The 23,651-nt window shown below is 31.4% G+C and overlaps 1 protein-coding gene across 1 annotated transcript; it reads right to left on the bottom strand.

Annotated features, from left to right (window-relative positions):
• Window positions 1–566: 566 nt before the first annotated feature.
• LOC112685460 (outer dense fiber protein 3-like) lies at window positions 567–4,077 on the bottom strand. The gene is made up of 3 exons (XM_025557358.1): window positions 3,925–4,077; window positions 2,006–2,598; window positions 567–811 (listed from the first exon to the last, which is right to left on the bottom strand). The coding sequence occupies exons 1-2, from the start codon at window positions 4,075–4,077 to the stop codon at window positions 2,017–2,019; spliced, it is 735 nt and encodes a 244-aa protein (XP_025413143.1). The 3' UTR covers window positions 567–811; window positions 2,006–2,016.
• Between the last annotated feature and the right edge of the window lie 19,574 nt (window positions 4,078–23,651).

Genomic DNA, 23,651 nt, shown 5'->3' with positions numbered 1-23,651 from the left:
GCTTTCTGATCGGTCGTTTGGTTTTGCCACGCTTTTTAAAAGCTATTACCAATAACCTTGTTATCTAGTATTATTACTATTGCTATTTATTATTTATGATACTATTATAAAGTATGAATATAAATAATCTTTAAAAGGGTAAAAATAAAAACCCTTTTAAAGATTATTTATATTCACATTTTATAAAAAAAAAGTAGTAAATATGCATTGCAATGTTAAATAACACATAATACCAGATAACAATTTTTAAAAAGCGTGGCAAAATCAAACGACCAATCAGAAAGCTAAAATGATAACTGGTGCCGAGACCGACCCCAGAATGCTAATATGCTTCCCGTCCACAGATCATGGCTGTAGACATCACGAGTTGTTAATAATAATATATTATGTAATATATATTATATATATTATATTAATTATATATTATTATTATTATTATTATTATAATAAAAATAATAATTATCATGATGATCGAGAAAACGACAATAGCTGTCGAAGATTGATAGCCAATCATACGACATATGGGTGTCCGATATTTGTCCTGGTGATCATTTGTATGCGCTCGCGCGAATCGTCGTTATTCATATTACGACTCTTTTCTTTAGGAAACCTTAAGTCACATGCAAAATCTCGAGTAATGGATGATAATACAGGTTATAATAATAGTGGCGATTGAATTGATAAAGACTTGGTCCAGCGTGGTCACTCAAATATTTTGAACAAACATGCTTCGTACTACGAACAAGATGGACGCACGCTCGTTGTTCTTTTCGATCTTTGAAACGATGTCCCTATTTTCGTGATCCGAAGCCTGTACAACAAATCATAGTAAAACATGAATGAACGTTTAATAATATATATATATATTAATTAATCCCGAACAAAATCAAATATCTTTATGACATGTTCATTCCGTACACCCACGCCATGGACTACGAAACACCCACATCGTCGAATGCTTTAAAACAACAACGACGAGCTTGGTCTCGAGATGAATTATTCTAGTCCGTTAGGACACAGTAGTATCTATTCTTCGGTCGACAAAAAAGTAACGGGCACGCAATATAGGCGCGCACACTCAGTATAAAATTTGGAAGTGCTAAAATTATCCACCCCAAGGTGATCCGTGGGGAGCAAAGCCCCCAATAAACCCTCTACAAGAGTTGTTTTCAGCCTTTTTCATCTTTTGCTCCCTGGTAAATTACAAAAATCTCATCCCCCTCTTCAATTAGAGTTTAAGCGATTTTTAGCTGTGCGAATCGAAGTTTGTACTATCAATTTTAGATAAAACACGAAAAGATCTATCTAGTATCATTATAAAATATAATTGTTATCGATACGGAATAATTTGAAAATATATAGTGATTTCAATTTAACACATTATAAATGTAAAGTAACATAATTATTTTCGTTATTTTATCATCACTATATTCCTCCCGAGCCAACTCTTAATTTTTCCCTGGGTGGGGGAGATTCCCCTCTCGGTTGGGAACTATTGCCCTCATATTACTCGACACAAAATTATTTAGTTTTACCGTTTAATTATAAACGTAACTATTTTCTTTATTATAACTAAAGATTATTAATAAACATTACTATTATTTATCAAACCCGTAGACGGTAAACCAAACCAAAATCTGAAATGGTGTTCCAGCAATAAGCTCGACCGTCATCGCAGTATCACATGCATAGGTAAAACAAATGCCTAATACTCTTACTTATATAATCGCTTTGCTGTAATGTGCGAACAAAGGCAAATTAAAAAAAAATTAAAAAAAAAAAATATTCTTACTGCACACGTGTAACATTTGTATGCACGTTGTACATGCGTGGCATTTAGTGGGCATTACTAATATAAACGTATTTTTATAAACGGCAAATAATCGTCTTCAAACAAAATTTTTACCTCAAAACAAACTGGGGGTACTAACTCATAACTCGGGGGGCACTAATAAGCACCGATGAATCGGAAGTAATAATATAGTACGTTTGGTCCGGAACTCACCGCGATCTCCGTTATTTGCAACAGTCGCTGTCGTACTCGTTGTCCGCCGGCACGGCGAATGGGGGCACGATGTCCGGCCTCTTCGCGCCGAACGTGGTGCGACACTTGTCCATGGATGGCTGAATGGTGCAGCACTTGGGCTTGGATCCGTCGTAGGCGGCCGGCCCGGGCATTTCGGGCACCCGAGAGCGCTTCGGCCGTCCGGCCATGGTGCGGCCACCGCCATACCGGCCGGACAGGTACCGGTCGCCGTGCGGCAGGTCGTAGGCGCCGGGCCCAGGCGTTACGAACGCCTTGAGCGGCGGGAACCGTTTGCCCAGCGGCGCAGCCTGCTTGTTCAGCGCGTCCGGCAGGATGTACGCGTTGGGCCCCGGCACCATGGACCTAGGCTTCAGCTGCAAGCCCGACGGCCGCACCATCTTGATCGCCCCATGGTCCTGATGGCTTTGCACGCAGTAGTCTGCCGGTCCCGGTGTCTGGGCCGGAGCCTTGTCGTCCAGCCGCTTGCTCAAAAGTCCTCCCAGTACCCGGTGCTTGCCATAATGGTTCAACGTGGACACGTCGTACCCAGGGCCCGGCCCGATCGATTCGATCTGTAAAAAAAAAACGGTCCGTGTCGTTCACTAAGCTACAGCTTTCCCTTTACTCACCCAGTGGTGTAGCAAGAGTATAGCGAACTTTGTCTACGCTGGGGGCGCGAATTGCAAAAGAGCGCAAAATTGTGTGCAAAAGTCGTATTTTTTTTTTTTTTCTACAATCAAATCGAAATTTTTCCATTATACTTTTTGAAATACGTAAATATATCTATAATAAATTGACTATTTGTACGCACTACATGTGAATTTAATGATGAGATTATGAAAATAGCACAAGGGCATTTAAATAAAAGATTTCATATGAAAAAATTATTGATGAATTTGCTAGTGATAAAGGGAGAAAAGCAAATTTTCAAAGTTTAAAATTAACACTGTAATAATAACTTCTAAATATAAAATGTGTACTTAAAAAAATTAGTAAAATTAAAGGTTATAAAAAATATAGTAAAATCAAATTTTAATTGGTTAAATAGAGTTTTTTTCTAAGTTTGCCAGGGGCGTTAGCGAGTCATCCATACGTCACTGCACCTGCCTCCCCCTCCTAATGGTTCGTGTTTATATGTATGTACCGAACCGGTGCGTTACCGTTCGGCGTTTAAACATCTTAAAATTTTGACATAATGTCGACGAATAACGGTTCGTCATCGGCAAACGCATAACCGTATTACTACGTACCATATTTTCGACGGAAAGTTGTGCCCACTCTCATTTAACACTTACGTTTTATAATCGAAATTTACACCATTATTTACACCATGTAATGGCGATGTTACCGCAGCTGTTTTAAAGTTTTGGAAATGCATTGAGTGTGTCGAATGAATTCTAGAAGTTTATCTTAACATAACCTGTCCAAAAATGAGGGAACACTCGTTTGCGCACAATAATCTTAAATTTAAATAATAAAGATACAACTCATTTTAGATAAATCTTATTATTATAAGGCGCTGCAAGATACAATAAAAGTCTATTACTGGGAATGAGATTCAATAGTTGTACGCAAACGAGTCGTCATTTTTCAGATCAACATTGTACACCAATGAGTTACACCAATTGGTGCTGTATGAGCACGAGGTCCGGCCGGGGCTTAAAAAGTTTAAGGAGCGCCATATTCTGAGTTTGGCTTACTAAATCTTTGTATTCGAAAGAGATAGGATGCGAAAAAAAACCACTATGGCCGATCACTTATACGCGCGTTAACGAAATTCGATTGTCGCAAACGGTTATGATTTCGCTTCCGGACCGCAACCTATACAACCAGTAGTATATCTCCATACCGTTATACGACGTGCTCAATAGCGATGTGCACTACAGAAAAACGCTCACCTTCTGATTTCTCTTGCCGAGTATCGAGTACGCTGGATTCTTCTCGATCGTTGGGTCGGTCGCGAATTTTCCGATCGTGGGCTTGACGGAATACTCCGCTGGTCCTGGGCTCCTGGAACCCACGCTTGCGTATTCGAGCATTTTCTTGTCCATTATTGTGTTAGCGAATTTCTTGTTGTATAAATAAAAGCGTGTTATAAATTTTGATGGTTTATAGGATTTTGTTTTGTGCTCGTGTTTTTCTAAGACTGTTTTTCGTTGTGTTCCGTCGCTTGTTGGTCTTACGCGTTGTCGTTGTTGACGACAAATGTTTGTTTATACTTATTTATTTTTAATTTATGCCAATAGAATAAAGTTGGAAACCATTCATCGTCATACGATACTTAACTATGAACAAATATTATGTATTATTCAAAGTTATGTATTTTTGTAATACGAGTTTAAATGAATTACACTTGCAATCATATTTATTATGTCTATATGTATTCTGAATTCTGAAACAATCTATATAGCCGGACCAACAGAGTTTAGAAGGGAAGAAATAAAAAATTCATTATACGACATTTGACGTTTGTACACCAGAGTCGACGATCGAGTGGACTAGTGCGTGTGCGCACGGACGGCGCCCGATGAAGAACCCGACCGTAAAGATAGTTATTAAATTGTCATCTGGCTAAAATCTAGGAGGGTGGACTGTATCGATTTGATTTCGAAATGAGGTGGACGAAGGTTAAGTAACCGACTAGATCAATAAATTTAACAATTGTATTTGAAATGAAAGAAAGGCACGATATATATATATTTGTTGCTCCTGCATGAAATGATCTTATGATTAGATTAGTGACTAATTGACCACACACGATCGCCAGAGCCGCATTTAGTGGGGGACAAGGGAGAATGAATGGCCCTGAGGCGGCAAATTTTTAAGGATCAACATAAAATAGAAAATATATAATTATAACTTTTTTGTGTGACTGTATGTTATTGCTTTCAATATTAAACATAACATAGAAGATATATCCACCAGTTTGCAACCATAAAATCAAGGAAAAAATTATTATGAAAGTAGTATAAAAAGTAATGAATGATTATATTTTGTCAGATTTGGTAATTTTTTAAATTTTTATGCAAGGTATAATTAATAATTATAAAATTTAAATATAAGTAATAATGTGCTATATAAAATATACATAATATAGATATTAGTCATTTGTATATTTATTACAATACACTTCTGTTCTATCCGTTAATACGCTAAATATTCTACCCACTGTAATTAATAGTGTGGTGTGTATAATTTTGAATTGTAATTTTCTTAAGGGCAGCATATTTTAATTTGCCCCGGGGCGGCTACATAGTTTAACGCAGCACTGACGATCGCCCGTAATAATACTAACTAATAATAATAATACTAGTAATAACAACAAATAATAAATTGATAACGGATGTATGATCTAGTATCAATAAAGAACTGACATTGGGTAACGATATGGTCGGTGGCCAACCGGTCACGACAGAGAGTTCAAATGCCCAATTCCTTGGTGCGTACGTGGACGGCTCCGCTTGCATAAGTGAATGAAGTTCGGCAGACCGTCAACTCGGCGGCACCTAGCAATGACTTCACGAAGACGTATACTGGAATTATGGGAATTCTTGACCGTTCGGCGAATAAATAAACGTTGGTGGAACGACGACAAACGAAAAAACTGAACGGTTGCGACGAGAACGTGACGCGTAAAATATTTTCGGACGTCTCTCAACCACGAAAACGGAGTGATAAAACGATCAGACCACATGGCACGAGGGATTACGGGTGGTGAATATATAATAAAAACACCGACGACGGGGTGACCGTACAAGTGTGCAGGACGTTCACAATTGTCAGTGTTAACGGTGGTGACGCACCGGGTACGTACCAGTGGCGAGCCCAGGGGGATGGACCCCGGGTCTGGATCCCCTCCTTGGCTCATGTTGTAGTATTTATTTTTATTTTATATTTTTTAAAATTACTCAGACGTTTTCATCAAAACTTATTGATTAGAATTATTATTTGAATTGGTATACTGTTGGAAATACAACGAATCTGATAAATACGAGTAGATAAAATCAACGATTGTCAATAACCTACTATATCATATTAGTTGCATAATAGTCGAGCAATGAAATATATTTATAATGTATATACTTAGGAATAGAACAGAAAGACAGTAGATAAATTAGATAAATACATTTTTTTTCCTGGACCACCCCCCCATTGAATAAATCCTGGTTGCATATCTGGTATATACAATGGTGGACATACCATTCTTTGCCTAGACGACCGCGTAGAAAAAGGAACAGAATTGCACGACGGTAACGATAACCGACGACAGGCTGGCGGAATAGCGATCATCAACAGCATCGATAACCGATCGCCACTCGAGCGATGGATCGTGTTATCAGACATATCGGCGAGACGCCACGCTCTTCACGCGACATTTGTACCCAATTTTCATTATGTTAAAATTTAACATTTAATGTAGATACGGAATTTTATACATTCAAATTGTAATAATTTACTAATTCTTATTTGAGTATTCAGTTATAAAGAATTTATCAGGTTTCTTCAACAGAAATTAAATTTATTTTCGACCATATGGAAACTTCTATGACTGAAAATACCAGTCCGAAAAGGGGGAATAATAATGGTAGCTGTAAGGCGCTTTATTCATATCGTCTCATAGTAAGTAGTCTCATGTAGTAATTATTTCTATGTGAATCAAAAGAACTTATAAATATAATGAATATTAAAATTGGAAAAATGTAATAAGTGAAATGGGTACATGTATATATATATATATTATATTATCTGCGTTTATTATTACAAAAATCGATTTGAAATGTTTTAAATACTACATTCACTATGCAGAATCGTCTTTCGAGTCAATAGAAAATTAATTAAACTGAAACAACTCAAGAAAAACGGCACCTTTTACCTTGTGTACGGTCGCCTATTACGAATGTGCCCAAGATCGATTTGTGATTGCTGTACGTATATGCCAGCTATTCTTACTGGTCGAAAATATTTTGTGAGAAGAAACATAAATAATATATTGTATTTTTAATTTGTATTATTTACACACATGATTTTAATATAATATAATATACACATTTAATGATTTATTGTATGATAAGCTAAATTTAAAAATGCTAAATGCTAATTCAACACATAATGCATTTATATAAAATAAAATAATTGTTCAGAATATTATATTTTCAGATTTGAATACGTGTTTGGTTGATTTGAACAAAATATCAATAACATAATAAAAAAATGGTTCGTCTTATACGTAACTGTATAGATTATAATTACATTTTTCATAACTTTTAAACTGTACAACTATACATTTTTAATAATATTAGAAAAATTATAAATTTGCATTTATAAACGGTGTAAATAATATAACGCAAAACCAAATTAATAATGAATAATAACTTTTTTTCGTTGAATTCTAATATTTACTTGGTATAATAACTTTTCACAGTAACTTTCTTACATTTTAATTTGGTTTAATAATATCAAAAAAAAAAAATAAATAAATAACTAAATAATTACCAGTAAGATCTATGGCTACTTCGCTATTTTTTTTTCTTAGCTTCACGCCATTACTGTCGCGCTGGATTAAGGGGTTTATTAACTAATCATTTATTCAATATTTGGCGATAAATCTGATATTGATAATAATATCAAATCTAAAATATGGGGTGCAGTTAATGAACTGTAATATTTATTTTTTACGTATATAGATTATAGAAGAAAAAGCTTTTTTGTAGATAAATGTTGAGCCAAATGTGTTTGAAATTTGCCAGGAAAAGTCACACGGTATATGGAAATCTTGGTACTAATTTTTAAAATTATATTAAATTTTCTGAAGTATATAATTGTGGACAAATGTGAATAATACATTTGGCGAGATTAAATCGATCTAATCTCACCGGTCCCATATACGAAGACCACGTCTATTAGAATGAAAATAATACCGACAAGCTCGCGACAAATATATAAATATATATTATATATAACAAAATACATAACGAAATTTAAAGAAATAATATTAATAATTAAATATAAAATGGAATGTTGGCGGGAAAATTAAAATTCGTTGGGCTTGTGACAGCTTTGCTTTGTAGTGACACTTGTCGTGAAATTTAAAACCATTAATTAATTTTTATTTGTTATTTATTTATGTAGTTTTTTTAACAATGATCACCAACCTTACTAGCTTCATTTTTAAATGATATCTGAGGTTTTTGGTTTTGGTTTGAATTTTTTATTATGAGGAGTTTGTTACGGATTATGAGTTCGTTTGTAGAAACATGTAACTTTTTTGTTACAGCGATAATTATTACTTATGTACCTACGTAATATACATGATTTGTATTGAATATTAATATATTATATTGATTTGTATTGAATATCGATATTTAACGTATGTATAGGATTTTTTCAACAAAAATATTCTGAAACCATTCGATTTCTTTATTTATGATAATAGTTTTCGGTTATATTATTATTACATATTTATACCGTATTCGTAAATCAAAAGTTTGTTTGCTGGACATCGTCCTTCGTTCAATTCGCTTTCCGTTTTTGGATTTGTTTGAGTTTGTATATTTTCCTAAAATTTATATCTCGCTTTGGCTTCAATATAATACATAATAATTATAGGTTTGTCCTTACGGTGCAATCAGCGTTGAAGACAAATTCCCTTCTATGTTGTACGGTATAAGAAGTATACAAAAAGTTAACTGCGGATTGACTTATGTTTTGTATGATAAGTTACGTTAATATATTTACTTAACAAAATGGCAGAAAGTGATAAGTCAGGAGAAGAAAAAGAAAAAATCGGAAAGACAGTTTTGGTGAAGTCGTTGAATTATCCAATTTCGTTTAAATTTAACTTTAAAATGTTTATGAAACATTGTTGTGACTTTTCAGTAACATTTTTATTTTGAGCTAAAAAAAAATCTTATGAAAAATATTTTATATTATTTCCTGTTTTAAGCCTTAAGTGTAAATATTAAACATTTTACTAATTTTTGACTATAAAAGTGTAACGAATTTTCGAGTTTCTTTGTTTTGTCTAAATTTAATAATTAAATGCTTGTACATTTTTTTTTTGAAATTAAAAAATTCAAATTATTTTCTTTAATCAGTAAAATATATATATTTATATACTTATATATAAAATGTATATATATATATATATATATATTATATCATACAAAGAGCTTTGTATAAAATGTTCAATATTTTTTGTCAAAATTATTTTACTGACATTTTCAAATAAGCTAAGAAAATATAAAAATTTCAACTTTAAATAAAAATTTAAAGATAACCCTAATGAAACTTGTATCATCTACAGCAAACGGTGATGTAAGTATTCAGTAAAAAATGCAAATCTCAAAGATTACTATTTTTGAGTTACGATAAAAAAAATAAATATTACTTTTTGTCTTAAGCTGGTATGTCGTACATTTTGCCTTTTTTTTTTTTTTATATAACCTTTTGTCAGTTTTATACAAATACTAAGAAAACACTTTGAAAATTCGTAAAATACTCACCTCTTCAAAGTAACAACTATACAACATTTCTTATTGGAATCTTTTATGATTGTAATTATCAGAATAGTCCTTCTGGTCAAAATTGTGTACATAGATACAAAAAACTAACTTCTAATTTTCAAACCAATACACTCCCTGTTTTACTCAGAATACAAAAACAATAATACGAGTAAATATCAATTACTAATAGATAAAATGTTGTTGGTATTTTTTATAAAAATGTATGGTGGTCTTTCGAAACATTTTTATACACATTATTATCACCATCCAATTCACATACGACATTGTTGCACACGTCTCACGAATAGTTTATAACCGACAGTATACCTTCGGGAACATCGTATAATATTTCAGATTTCCTACAAACACAGCTGCATGGCTAACAGGTAAGATATTACGGTACAACAAAGATACTGAAATGTTTATTCAAATTAATTCTCGATAACAATGGCTATCGATTATTAAAAACTATTTAAACAGTAGTGGTTAGTTATCGTGTTTATCTATTGTAGAACGTAATTTGATTTCTATCATTCGCCGTATATGTTGAATATAGTGCGAATTAGTCCATTGATTATTACCGTTTGTATAAAAAACGTTTTAGTGTTCTCAAAGCTGTCAATTTTTCAATTCGTTTGAATAAGCAATTTTATACGATTATCGAGCAAGACAATTATCTAGATCTTTACGCATGCATACTTATTCGAACCCGTATATACATATATATTACCAATAGAAGATGACGTAAAATTTCTGCTAATTTATTTTGTTTATATATACTTAATATGAATTCAAAATTCGTCGAAATTGAATTCACCGTATGTAGTCTACCGGAGAACGGTACAGAGTGTTTGCACGGTATATTGTTTAATTTGCGAAACCGCGGTCAATTTGTATGGTAATAATGATATGGTGAGAATTCATTATGACAATTCGATGATAGCGATTGTTGTTATTTCGATTCTGATTTCGTTAAATTATTTTTATCGACCGTTCAGCACGCATTTTGTGAAAATCGAGATTACATGAACATTTTATAAACAACAAAGTTAAACCCAAAACTAATTAAAAACGGTTGTGAATACACAATTTTACGTATTGGTATCATAAATATTCACTGGAAATATTAAAATTACTTGTTGTGGTAAAGCAAAAATGAATATTAATGAACCAGTAAGTTTCATCGACGAAAGTTATAGATAATTAGATTGGGTACTTAATATTTTTTTTAATATCGTAATACAATTAAGTGAACAATTTATTTAAAAACTCAACACACCATAACTACATTACTAGTGATAAGACAATAATGTATTAGCGTTGAAAGTTGTTATATTAACAAATATGGAATGCCATAGCATATGATATAGATGGCATATATACCATATGATAAACTGCATTAATAATGAATTGATAAAATCATATGCAACATAGTAAAAAATAAATATCACTAAATTTTAATATTTTTTCTATGTATTATTATTAATTGTCTATAAATGTATTCTTTCGAATTATTAATTAGATTTATATTATAGGCAACGATATTTTTAATGTTTTTTTTTTTTTAAAAAAAAACAATTATGTTCTTATACTTATCGACAGTAGTACAAACTGTCCACCTGTGTGAAATGTTCTTATTAGATACCTAAAACAATACGAACTGTTGTCGATTTTTTTTTTTCAACGGAATTATCGTACAAAATACGTTCACTGCAACCGAAATATTCTCATCACCCTCATTGCCGTACTGAAGTCGGAAAATATTATGTTGAGCAAAAACGTGCGGAAAACAGTGAGACGGTTATCTGTATTCGGTCCGTACGTGTACGTAATGTCTCGGCACGTGAATAAATATAACAGAAACTGGCGCTTATAATCGTTTATGACGAAGCGGTGGGCAGCGTGAGAGGGACGCAAAACGGTTAAATCGCCTTTGCGCACGTTGCAGAGAAACGGTCGGGCGCAGGTAACCATCCAGCGGTCGATTTGATTATTGGACGCGCCTCGTCGGGAAAGAATCGGCAGAACGGGTTAACAAACAACCGTTTGAGTCTGCTTCCGTCCGATTGTTCATTTTAGACGACTTCGTGGATTTTTATGCGAACCGCGTTAACTGAATATCTACGTATCCACGTGAACATGCGCAGCAGGGCCTGCGTTACCTTTTTCCAGGCCCTGAGCAAAACTAATTTTACCCAAAATAATAGTCACATATAGCCTATATTAAAGGCGATACCGTGTAATGTATGCGATATCGGGTAATGAGTGATTAAATTTAAGAAATGCGATAAAATCAATATCCTATGTATTCCGGTTTCCATAATGTGCGGCGTGCCGTACGGGTCGTCGTTGGTGCATACATGACATATTAAATATAATATTGTTGTTTTGTTAATTGGTTTTTTTTTACGCGCCAACGGATTTCTCTAGAAATCGCAGTCGCCGGGCGATCTACACATTTCACGTTTTAATTTATGAGATTTCCTTACAAAATATTTTTAAATTAAAATTTTAAGCGCGAGGCCTTGGACAAATGTCCTGTTTCGCCTTCCCCTAACGCCGGCCCTGATGCGCAGCAACGATTACGTACGTTTTCTCGTACACCCGTAGTTCAGTTCGTCGACAATTATCATTGTCGGTGCAGAATATCTCTTACTGCGCTGGAAATAAAGAGAAAAAAAATTATTTCTCTTTGTACGAAAAATGTGGTAAAGATTTTATTTTACTCTCGATCTCTTGAACCGACTAATAAGGTCTCATCTTGATTTCTTTTCGTCCGATCCCCCGATTATTTTAGAGTTCGTGTTTTACGAGTACCGAAAAATTTAATTTAGTCTTTTTTCTTCTTTTTTTAATCTCAAAGTCCTTTTAATGTTATAATATGTTTATTGTACATTCGATATCTAAATTTTTAAGTTCGCTTGCTAAACTGTCAATTTACAATTTTTTTTTTCCTTTTAGTTGTACTTTCGTATAGGACTTTGGTCCGTTATATTAACCTTAATAATGGTTGTATATATTTTTTAAAGATTAATAATGGTTGTATATATTTTATAAAGATTAATAATGGTTATATAATTCTAACGAGTGTTTGTTTAACGACCTCAGAACATTTTTACAATTAGTATTATTATAGTAGTTTCGATTTTCTGGAATAAAACTATGAAATAACAATACAGTAAAATCAAGTTTTCACTTAAATGGAATATCCTGCGAGCATGAAATTATAGATTCTCGAAGAAATCTCTCGTTGGACATGAAAAACAAAAAAACCGTAAAGAGAAAAGGCTCGTGATTAATTTAGTTTTGTACGTCAATATTGCAACTGACAATGATGCATCATTTTATAATGATTGTACTATATGTCTGACTAAATCATGAAAATAAATATTATGATATTTAATACGTTTTTGATATTGAACGAGATTTGTAAGTTTTGAAAGTAAAAAGGTGTTTCGCGGTAGGAATTTTCACTAGTATAGTCTGATGATTGTCATATTTATACATTTTAGTGTATATAAAATGTTACGTCCAGCAAGCATAAAATACGAGCATTTAGATATTGAATTAAGTAATCAAAGCTGGTGATGGATAATTTTTAAAATTTAAAACAGACAGCAAGTATTTTACGAGAGCTCACGTGTTTTGTACATTTTGAGTTTATGAGCGCTCTATTGTTACGACACAAAACGTTTTAATGAAACCGTTTTCAGTAGACGTAGCAAGCCGATGGAAGAATGCGGTAATGAGTGATTTGTGTCCCGTCAGTATAGCGGAACGAGTATAAAAATAATACATTATAATATAGTATTATGCTATCCTTTGAAGTGTTCAATGGAAAAAAATAAAAAGACGTTTGAATTTTATTTTTCTGCAAGCTTATCGTTAGAATATTATTTCAGAGCAATGAAACCGAGTGTTTCGATGTATACTAAGCGGATACGACAAGGCGATATCTACGTCTCCTTGTGCAACCACTTTTAGTATACTTCATTATTAAAGGATACCGCATTTTTCATCATAAAAGAGCGTCGAAAACTATTATAACACAACTCGCATACTCATTCGTCATTCGCGCTCTTCGGTTTCGATAGTCCGATCGATACATACATTATAGATCTCATGAATATAAAATCGGAAACATAAAAGTGTTTTGGAACCGTAGTCAAGTACATTTCGAACACCGTTGATTTTCCCGAAGCTTGGTAACTTCCCGTACGAAATCTGCAGGTAAGCAATTACGTAATGTATAAGTTTCGATACAAACAAAATTACGAACATGAAAATCGTGACGATAAAATTGACTAAATGCACTGCTAGTTGGATCGGACAAGCAACTGCGCACGTACAATAGAATAGTGGATTAATAATATTTTATGTACAGTGTACATTGTTCAATAGTCTATGATCAGTAAAGAAGTGGATTCAACTTTATGATAAAACACAAAAAACCCAATGAAAATTTAACCCATCTGAGTCACCAAACATGCATTTGAGCTGTCGGTCCTGAGCGGTGATAAAGTAATTTGTAAGTTTATTATGATTACTGTTCGTATGAAATACGTACATTAGATGTGATTTTTTCGTATCAGAACTTACGTACACATCCCCATAGGTGTTAACCTGTCATATCTTCTCGCGTAGGGAACCCACTTTCGCCCATCTACCCAGGGTCACCCATCAACAGCTTTTCGCACTCGAAAACCAGTCTTACGGACCAGTGCATAATATAACGATAATAATGATATGTGTGACCGATCGCAGTGCGGTCTAATGCACACGCGGGATTCGTATCCATTTTGTATTCCGTCAAGTCACGCGCTCACGAATTCGTATTCGGGTTGTGCATAATCGATACGCGGCGCATTTATTCTCTATATAATAACGGTTTTTAACTGCAACAGGAACCAATTTTTTTTTTTTTATATTTTTTGTTTAATCCTAGTATTGTTTTCTATTGAATATAATTATAACAAATGTTCTCTCTGTTTTTCTCTATCCTTCGTCATGTCTTCTAGCTCCATGTAAGAAGTGCCTCCATCATCATTTATTATTTGGCTGGTGTATTCTGTTAATGGTTCTTCCTCTTGATCGTGTTCTTTCTATCGTTTCTTCAATTCGATTCGTCTCCATATCTCAGTATGTGTCCAATCAAACGCCTTCTCTTTCTCCTTAAGTCGTCTCTCAATGACCGCTTTTATTTAATTTTCATCACTAATTGTCATTATTGTATGATTATACACGATATTATTAGGTACGTAAAATATAATTATATTAGATATAATAGATTATTTTTGGAAAAAAAAGAAAATTTGAAAATTTAAAATATTTTTATATTTTAATTTTTACATTTAAATCAAAATCTAAATTTAAATCTGTAAATCTATCGCAATTAATATTAATATTTTGGTTAAATATATTATTATATCATGTATTTTAAAATTAAATGTTCATTGTAAGTCTGGAGTTTAAAATAAAAATATGTAAACGTCATGAAGTAAGAATAACTAATAATAGCAAAATCGAAAACATTTATCCCTGCTACCCACTACCGTAAGATGATCTTCATTAGCCGATACCTATTTCATAGAATTGTGTATAAAAAATGAACATATAATTATTTTTTTTGAAAGGACGAAAGCAAATCAACATTCATGGATATAGACTTCACAAGCATAATATATTATAATATTATACGATAATTGTGATTTGTAACATTTTTTTTTTTTTTAATAATGCCATATTAGGATTCCCAGTATTTATAATTCACTGTTCTCAGTTATCGCTTTACCGATCTGTATAATCTCTGTTCTCTGCAGTAGGCGCAATAATCAGTAATAATTTTACATGTTGTGAGTTTGTGTTATTGACTAATTTTTTCAATCTGTATCCTATAACCTGTGTGTCGTCGGTGCATTTTTTTATAAACCTGTTACAACTGTTACATTCAGTTACGATTTTTTTTTTTTTTTCATTTTGTAAATTTCATTTTTTTTAATAATAAAACGATCTGTCTAAGTTTTAAATACTGGTCCATCCAAAATCCTAAAAAAAATGATTTAAATACTCAAACAACTATTATTTTTTATGTTTATTAATGTTTTAATATATATATTAAATATATTTTATATATTATATAAAATATAATATATTTTATATAATATATATATATATATTTATATATATTATATATATTATATTTTTAATATATATTTATTTTTTTTACTTATATCTTTAGACTGTATTTTCCTGAATATTTTCAAAATTAAACATGAAACTATCTCATATTTAGATAAAAATGTACTATTTTTTTTCTTTATCTAGATAAATTATTAGCTATATATTCCCAACACTGACTATAACTGCAGTATAAACAATATACCCGGCAATGTGTTTGAGCCTAGGAAGGCCAAGGTGCAACTGCTGATCGGAAAGAGTGAAAAAAATCGACGTTAATCCTATCTATTCCATTGGTATATGTCAAAATAAAATAGTTATAATACGAATGAGCTAAATGTAAATAAATTTCCAATGATCAATTCAATGAATTTGTTCAACATTTGCATAATTTGTTGAAATCGTTCTTTTACACATGAATATAATTTGACAATAAAATGCTATTTTATGCATATTAAATATTATTTGATACTACCAAGAAAGTCTAGCACTCACATCAGAAATTCAGATATATTTCAATGACTACAACCCCACTAAATCTGGAGCACTGTGAGTGAAATTCACAAACGAAGAAGATTGTAAAAATTAAAATGTTGTCCGACGAAGTATTCGTGCTGGACAATTATAGTACCGTTCACTTGAAAAAATGTTTGGTGGGCACATTTTTCTGGAATTTCGACCTAAGAATGTGTTCATATATTTACAGAAAAATAACCACAAACATCCTCTCTGCTTAAGCTTATATAGGTTATGATGACGAATTCGATTTGAAAAACACTCAAAAACAAGTTGAAAAGGTTTGAAAATACTAATTTCTACGTGAGCACAGTTCGACGAGCATATTACCATACTACATATATATATATGAGTGTGTGTGTGTGTGTGTGTGTATGTTTTGAATGTACATAATTTCACGTCCGTTGAGCTCATTTAAAACCATCGGCATTCTCGTCGTATGCTCATACTACTGCGTGTTTTCTTTTCACTATGATCAAAATCTATATCTTTAATAGACTAAAAAAAAATTGTTTTTCGTCGAACGTATATTATTATGACACTGAGCAGCAGCATTAGCAATGATGATCGATAAATATTATAAACGAGTATATTGCATACTATGAGAATTTCAACATATATTATATTTACATATCTTATAACACTGAAGCTTACGTGTTTACATCCTTAGCGAATAAAGTCATTTTGCGGTTTGATTGATCAACTTCAGGTGCAAACAAACTAAAAACGTTATGCTATAATAATATTTGAATATTTTAAAAAAAAATAAAAGATTAACATAGCTCACTTAATTTACGTTTCAATTTTGCTGATATATTTCAAATATTCTTGTTATTGTACATTTACTATTGAATGCCGTCGATCGGCAATTGATCACGGTTTTTATTTTTTAGTACTTCATTCCAATATGCGAATTAAATTGTTCTCCAAAGCGTAGAAATAAGTTATAGTATTATATGCTCCATCAAGATCATTTAAATTATTTATAGACATTAGACTTCTTTATTCAAATCCGAGCACGTGCGAGTGCAATATACTCAGAACGTAGACATCGTCATGCGTTTTTCACCCACTTACTAATTATTTGGTTCGATTTTGATAGTTTTCCCATCGAATCAAATTATTGGGCATTAAATGCATTACGCATAATACGTAGTGCATTAACTCTCCGTTCGGTAATTGTTATTATTCCCTAACGGTTTGTAGACCGTTTAAAATGTCAGTAAGGTTGCTTGTTGAAATCACACGCACGTCAACGGCGTATGTACATTGTACATATATGAACTTTGGGATGGCGATGGCAGCGAATAGTTATATCATGTTCGGCTGTATCACGTACCCGTGATTTAATATTTGAACACTTTAATAATGGGAGTGGTGAGGGGATGCGCTGTTAGAAAAACACGTCACAGGTTTTTGTATTTTTCAACGCAACGCTGTGCACCACTGGTGATCAGTGGCACGTTCCAGTGGGTACGTAAAAAAGTTGTACACTTTCTAGGCATCATCGTATTAGGATCGATAAAGAGTGTGAATATGTTTCCATTAGCTTTTAGTTTTTATCCATCAAAGCTACAACCCTCGATACTTTAGACATACCACACCTACGGTAAAATATTTCATTATAATATTCTAAATTCTAAATCGTTTTGAGACAACGTGTAAAAGAAAACAAATCTCCATAAAATCTGTATAACCCAAACTATAAAGTAATTATTTACAATAAAATAATATATATATCACTTAGTCTGTACCACCGTGAAATTTTACACTTTCTACAAATTGAAAATCTCTAGATTGAACAATAATATCAACAAATCCTATTGTTTACTTTCCGGTAACCACTTACAGATACATTTGAAAATTATACCTGATGTTGAAATATATCAAAAATCATAATGGTATATGTATACATTTTCACAGTAAGCGTAGTACTTAAAAATGTGTTTGGATTTTTAACTATGAAAGTGTTTATTTAATTTGTAATGGACCAATGATAGGAAAAATAATGATAATTGTACCACACGTAAATTATGATATCAATAAACTTTATTGTTTAAACAGTAATGGAAAAAAAAATGAAAATGAAATTCAACACTTTGGTTTTCAATGCAACCATGATAATAATTGAGAATTTAACTACCTAATGATGGAATAAATTATAAAATTTCTGAGTTTCAAAAAAAGTAAATTAAATAAAATCAATTTTTCCATTTTTCCAACGTTGACACGTCCTCTTTGACATCTTATCTGAATCAAAATATAGTTATCATCGTTTTCATATACTGATATGGTACATCAGTAACGTCACTTCGGATTCATTTCGGGTTCTATCTCCGGAGCGTTTGTGTTCATAGTGTTGGGAGTCGTAAACACACTGATTACATGGTTTGTTTTCAACCTGCTTTTATACGACTGTGGAGGTGTTACCTATTAATGCATTGTATTATTTTGGTCATTACGTGCATCTCAACGGATGATGACTCATCTCGATTACCGAAAATACGTTGAATCATCCTTTTTGTATTACTTGTTGTTATTTGTTCTTATTCTTTTACATCTAAGACTTTTGCGCTTGTTTCTTTTATTACGGTTTCTGTTCAGCAATCGGTGAATTCTTCTTCTTTCCGTCTTTAGTTTTTCTTTTTATTTAGCGTATAATTGGTTTCTACATATTAGTTGTTTTCCATTCATCTCCTTTGTTAAACTTTTCCACACGCTTTTCGATTTCTATTGGTTTTGTCTATAATTCGATTTCTTTCATTTGCTTCATTATTTATTATTTTATTTCATATTTGGACATCATTCAAAACGTTTTGTTGTTGGGTTTTATTTTTAGAACAGTCCATTTTTACTGATTATTTTACTCGTTTATACTTTCCATTCTATTCGTGTTCATTAATTCGTAATGCTGTTTCGGTTTGTCCAGAATACAATTTTTCTCATGGTTTTATACATTTTCTATATTTTCTTTTAGGAAATGATGTTTCTCTTTATATACGCGTATATTAATAACTGTTTTTGTATCAAAATGTATCACCATTCTAGAAAGTCTATTTGTAAAGTTTCTTTTTTTATGTTTCATCTTGTTTTTTTATTATCAGCATTGTTGATGAGTTTTTTTTTTTTTTATAAGTAACTATTGTTTTTTTTTTTTTTACGATCTGTCCGAAGTACATTTTGTTTTCTGGTAACGACTCATTTTATGAGACTGATGATTTAATGCAGTAAACCAAAAACATATTAATATTAAATAAAATTTTAGATACACGTCTTAATTCTTCACAAACTCACAAGTCCCACAAGTACAATCGCGTTCAATGGCACTTACTCAAATTACAAGCCATTCGTCAGGCAATAAAAAATGTAATTAACCATTCGTGTAAGTTTTATTACGTTCAGTATATATATATGAGAGGATGATAGTCATTGGTTTCCCCGCCCGGGAAGCGAAACTGTCGGTTTCCGCGTTCGAGAACGGGTGACTGTGCGCTGACATACTCCTTGAATTTGTTCTTTGTATACTTTTATTGTCCTATAAAGACAAAAAAGAAATTTTCCAAAACCCGTTAAAACCCAACAGGGTTAAACTAATAAATAGTCTGGAAAACATAAAAAATTATTTGCGGTTTAAGTAAATGGGAAAATACTATTTTTCCGTTCGAATTTCGTAAATTTGCCTACACCGTTGTGGATGAAACGCCCATGACAGCCCAACATTTTCATTATTCGTTATTCAACTATGCTTACGTTGTCTTTAACGATCACGGTGTTGATATTCGGTAATTGCATACATTTCCCGGTAAGAGCTGCATTACATTAGTCTGCGTACGGGAACGAAATTAGCAATAAACAAACGATAATTATCCACGACGTGTTGTGACACGTCGTGACGGTGGCGGAATTCTGCCACACACCGATTACATTCAACTTAGTGTGATGACAATGTTATTAGAAAATCTAATCACTATCGTTAACTTTCAAACGAGAGTTAGAGAAAAGCATAAAATATTTCATGGACGTAGGTGTCACATAAGTCGAACTGTGTTCAATTACATTAAGCTCCCAGATATTTCCAGATGATAAATCCATATTGCTTTTTCCATCACAGTTTTAAGAACATTATTAAATCATCAATGTTAATTTAATGTATCGTTGACAACGGTTTGGGAGAATTCGGTTCACTTTTGTGTTGTTACGAGAAAAAATGTATTAATATAATACATTTTTTTCCTTAGTATAATATTGAATTGATTTAATCTGAAAGTGATTTGGAAATTAAAAACTAAAGCTTTCCTTATCGCCATTATTATGTTAGTAATTCATTGTATCACTTGGAGCACATTGAGTCCTTCCGTTTGCTGTTCGTATAATGTTCAATCGTTTACGTAAAATGATTCATAACGATCATACATTTATCAAAGCCAGTTCTGGGTTAGTTACTTTAAAAAAGTAAAGAAGTTAATTTACTCATATCTCATTATTTAGATATAATGATATTTAATTTTACTTTGCTCAAATAAAATTGTAATTATATGACTTTAATTTTCAATGAAAAACTTACTGCGTTACTTTTAAGTTACAATTAAAAAAAAAAAAAAGTAATTATAATAACATAAGATTATTTATTGTAATTAAATAATAATATTTACTGTGAGGTGTTTTTATCAATTTAAAGAACTGATCTTGAAAGTTTGTAGTGGTTACGAATTTTCAACACATTAAACATAATAATTTTTTCCATTATCCGACTTATATAAAATTGTAAAAACTAATTAAATTGTGGCCAAGGAAGGCTTAACATATATTCTTCTCGATTCATTTTAAAATTTTTAAACTGAAACGTAAAAATATAATTATAATACAACGAGTGCGTGTTACAGAATACACAAATTTGAAGGAATAAACTGTGAGTTTGTACACCAATCAACGACAACCAGATAACTGTGTTGGGTGATATTTTTTTATACCTATAATTAATTATTAACTATAGAAATTCTATAGAATTAATTTATTGTTTTATATAATAATTATATTAATTATATTAATAATTTGAATATGTGGTTGACCAATGTGTATTTATATTTCATAGCGTTAGGATACCTACCCGAAAAAATTTCTTCTTCAAATTTTATTGAAATTATAAATATATTAATAATTCTAACATTTTTAAATATAATATAGAATCAATATACGTTTGATGAAAAGTTTGTTGGATTGTAAATACCTAAGGGTAACGCGTTATGTCAAAGAAATTACTTGAATAAAAAATATGAAATTATTCCCAATACATTTTCTTTAAACAGAAAAAATTGTAATTACGCAGTGCATTACCTTTACTACATAACCTTTACAGTTACTACCTAACACCAACTCAAAACCATCTAAACCGTATAAGTTACAACACGCATTTTGTGTAAAGATGGAAAGGCATAGACAATATTATATTTTATGACTTGAATTGCACACACTTATTACATAGTTGATGTTTGTCCGTTCTAAAACAATTGACCAAGGTGTTCTAAAACATTTATTACCATATAAAACGTATAAAAACGTAGCCCAAACTTGCAATAGTGTCTACACGGAACCATTGAATCATAATTTTCTGCATCGGCAATATGACCGTTATTATGCATTTCAGTTTTTCAAAATTGATTTCACTCAAAAGTGGCGTTTCCTATGAAAACGCACCGAAAACCATCCAATACGCGCTTTAGCTGGACAAAACTCGTAGAGAACATTTTCAATGATGATTGCCACAATTCCTTGAGCATTTAACTCTAGCATTTAAATTGCATACGTTATTCCACCCGTGCACCTCGCATATAATGTGACCCGACAATTTGTAAAGACTTGACGTTTAATTTGGGTGGTGCGACATTATAATACAACTAAATTCAGGACACTTAACAGCTTCATAAATTCACAAGTGGTAACGCGTTCCATCTCTTGGAGTGTGTAATTAATAATTATTATTGTAGTCAGAAAATTATTTCTACTCGCAAAAAAGGAGATTAAAACTTATGGTTATATTTTTACCATAATTATAATCGACTGAATATTATATATATAATTTTATTGTTTAAAATAATTTAACTTGTTATAATATATCTATTCATCTCTAATAGTAATTTTTATCTAATTTATACCCTATATATAATTAAATTGAACAAATGTTCGCTAAATAAATAAATAAATATATATATATATATATATATATATATAATCACCACATTGATTTTTTTTTTTTTTTTTAATTGTATACAGTATCATGAAAAGATTAAAAGTTTCTGCGCTGAATAATTTTAATTATTTACGACATTTAGCTATATTTGATTTAGTTTCTATGCTTTTTTTTTTTTTTTTTTTAATACTGTTTAATCCATAATAAATAATTTACTTAGGAACCTTGCAAAATATTGCTATTTATTTCAATTTAAAACCAAATCTAATTTAATGAGCTCTAAACTTTTTAATTACCTAACGTCTTAGTAAACGTATCAAAAACTTAAGAAACAGTATTTTCGAGAATCATATTTATTTTTAATCCATAAAGCCTATAAAAATAAGTATCTCATGCGAATAAGTGTATTTTCTTGTTTTGAGTAGAAAAATGTCAAGACTTTTAGTATATGCATGCTCATTTACAAATACTTGAGAGAAACATAAGACCTTAACTTGTATACACGTTAGTATCAAAAGTACTATGTTTTGATAAAGTATCGAATTTAAATCCCTGCATGCTAAACACACATTCAACATTGCAACTCTATATTCGTTTAAATTACTAAGTTAATAAAGATATATAATTATAATATAATTTAAATTAAGAAGCGGATGAAACTTCTTGGTCAGATAATATATAGGTTAGGCGAACGGTATTGCTGTATTGAATACTTAAACATAAAACCGGTATAGAATTGCTCGTGAAAAATGATTTAAAGTAAAATAGGTCAGATGGATAATTTTATATTCTTAAAGATGGTTGATAGAATGATAGAACCAAGTTTTTTAGTGAGAAAATTTTAACTTTTAGTCAAAAATTTGAAATGCAAAAATTATTAGTACAATATATAATCAGAAATATTTTAATTGCATTGAAATATTTCGAAACTTGCGAAATATCTAAATCATGCTAATGAAAGTTAGTAAGTAATAAAGTACTTGGAAATATCTGTACTGTTGTTTTATCAAAACAATTTAAATCATAAAATTGATTATAGGAGAGCGAAGTGAAATGTAAGTAAGGATGTTTTTAATGGTTTTTAGGATATGATAAAAATATATAATAACAACATATTTGAAATTATAACAATGACTGTGATTTCTAAATTATTTGAATAAATACAGCTTTAAAAACGTAGTATTATAGCTACAACTATTTAGTTTAAATCACTTACCCCACGTTCAAATAACAGTGGTATTAG

Source organism: Sipha flava, unplaced genomic scaffold (genome assembly GCF_003268045.1).
Source record: "Sipha flava isolate LNK unplaced genomic scaffold, YSA_version1 277_pilon_pilon, whole genome shotgun sequence".
In the NCBI taxonomy this organism is placed as follows: Eukaryota; Metazoa; Arthropoda; class Insecta; order Hemiptera; family Aphididae; genus Sipha; species Sipha flava.
Note: the sequence above shows the minus strand (reverse complement) of the source record. Positions and strands in the feature narration are given on the sequence as shown.

Coding starts and splice junctions, on each gene's coding strand:
- LOC112685460 (XM_025557358.1), bottom strand. CDS start 4,077: ATGGACAAGAAAATGCTCGAATACGCAAGCGTGGGTTCCAGGAGCCCA. Junction 2,599..3,924: donor TCGGCAAGAGAAATCAGAAG/GTGAGCGTTTTT, acceptor TTTTTTTTACAG/ATCGAATCGATCGGGCCGGG.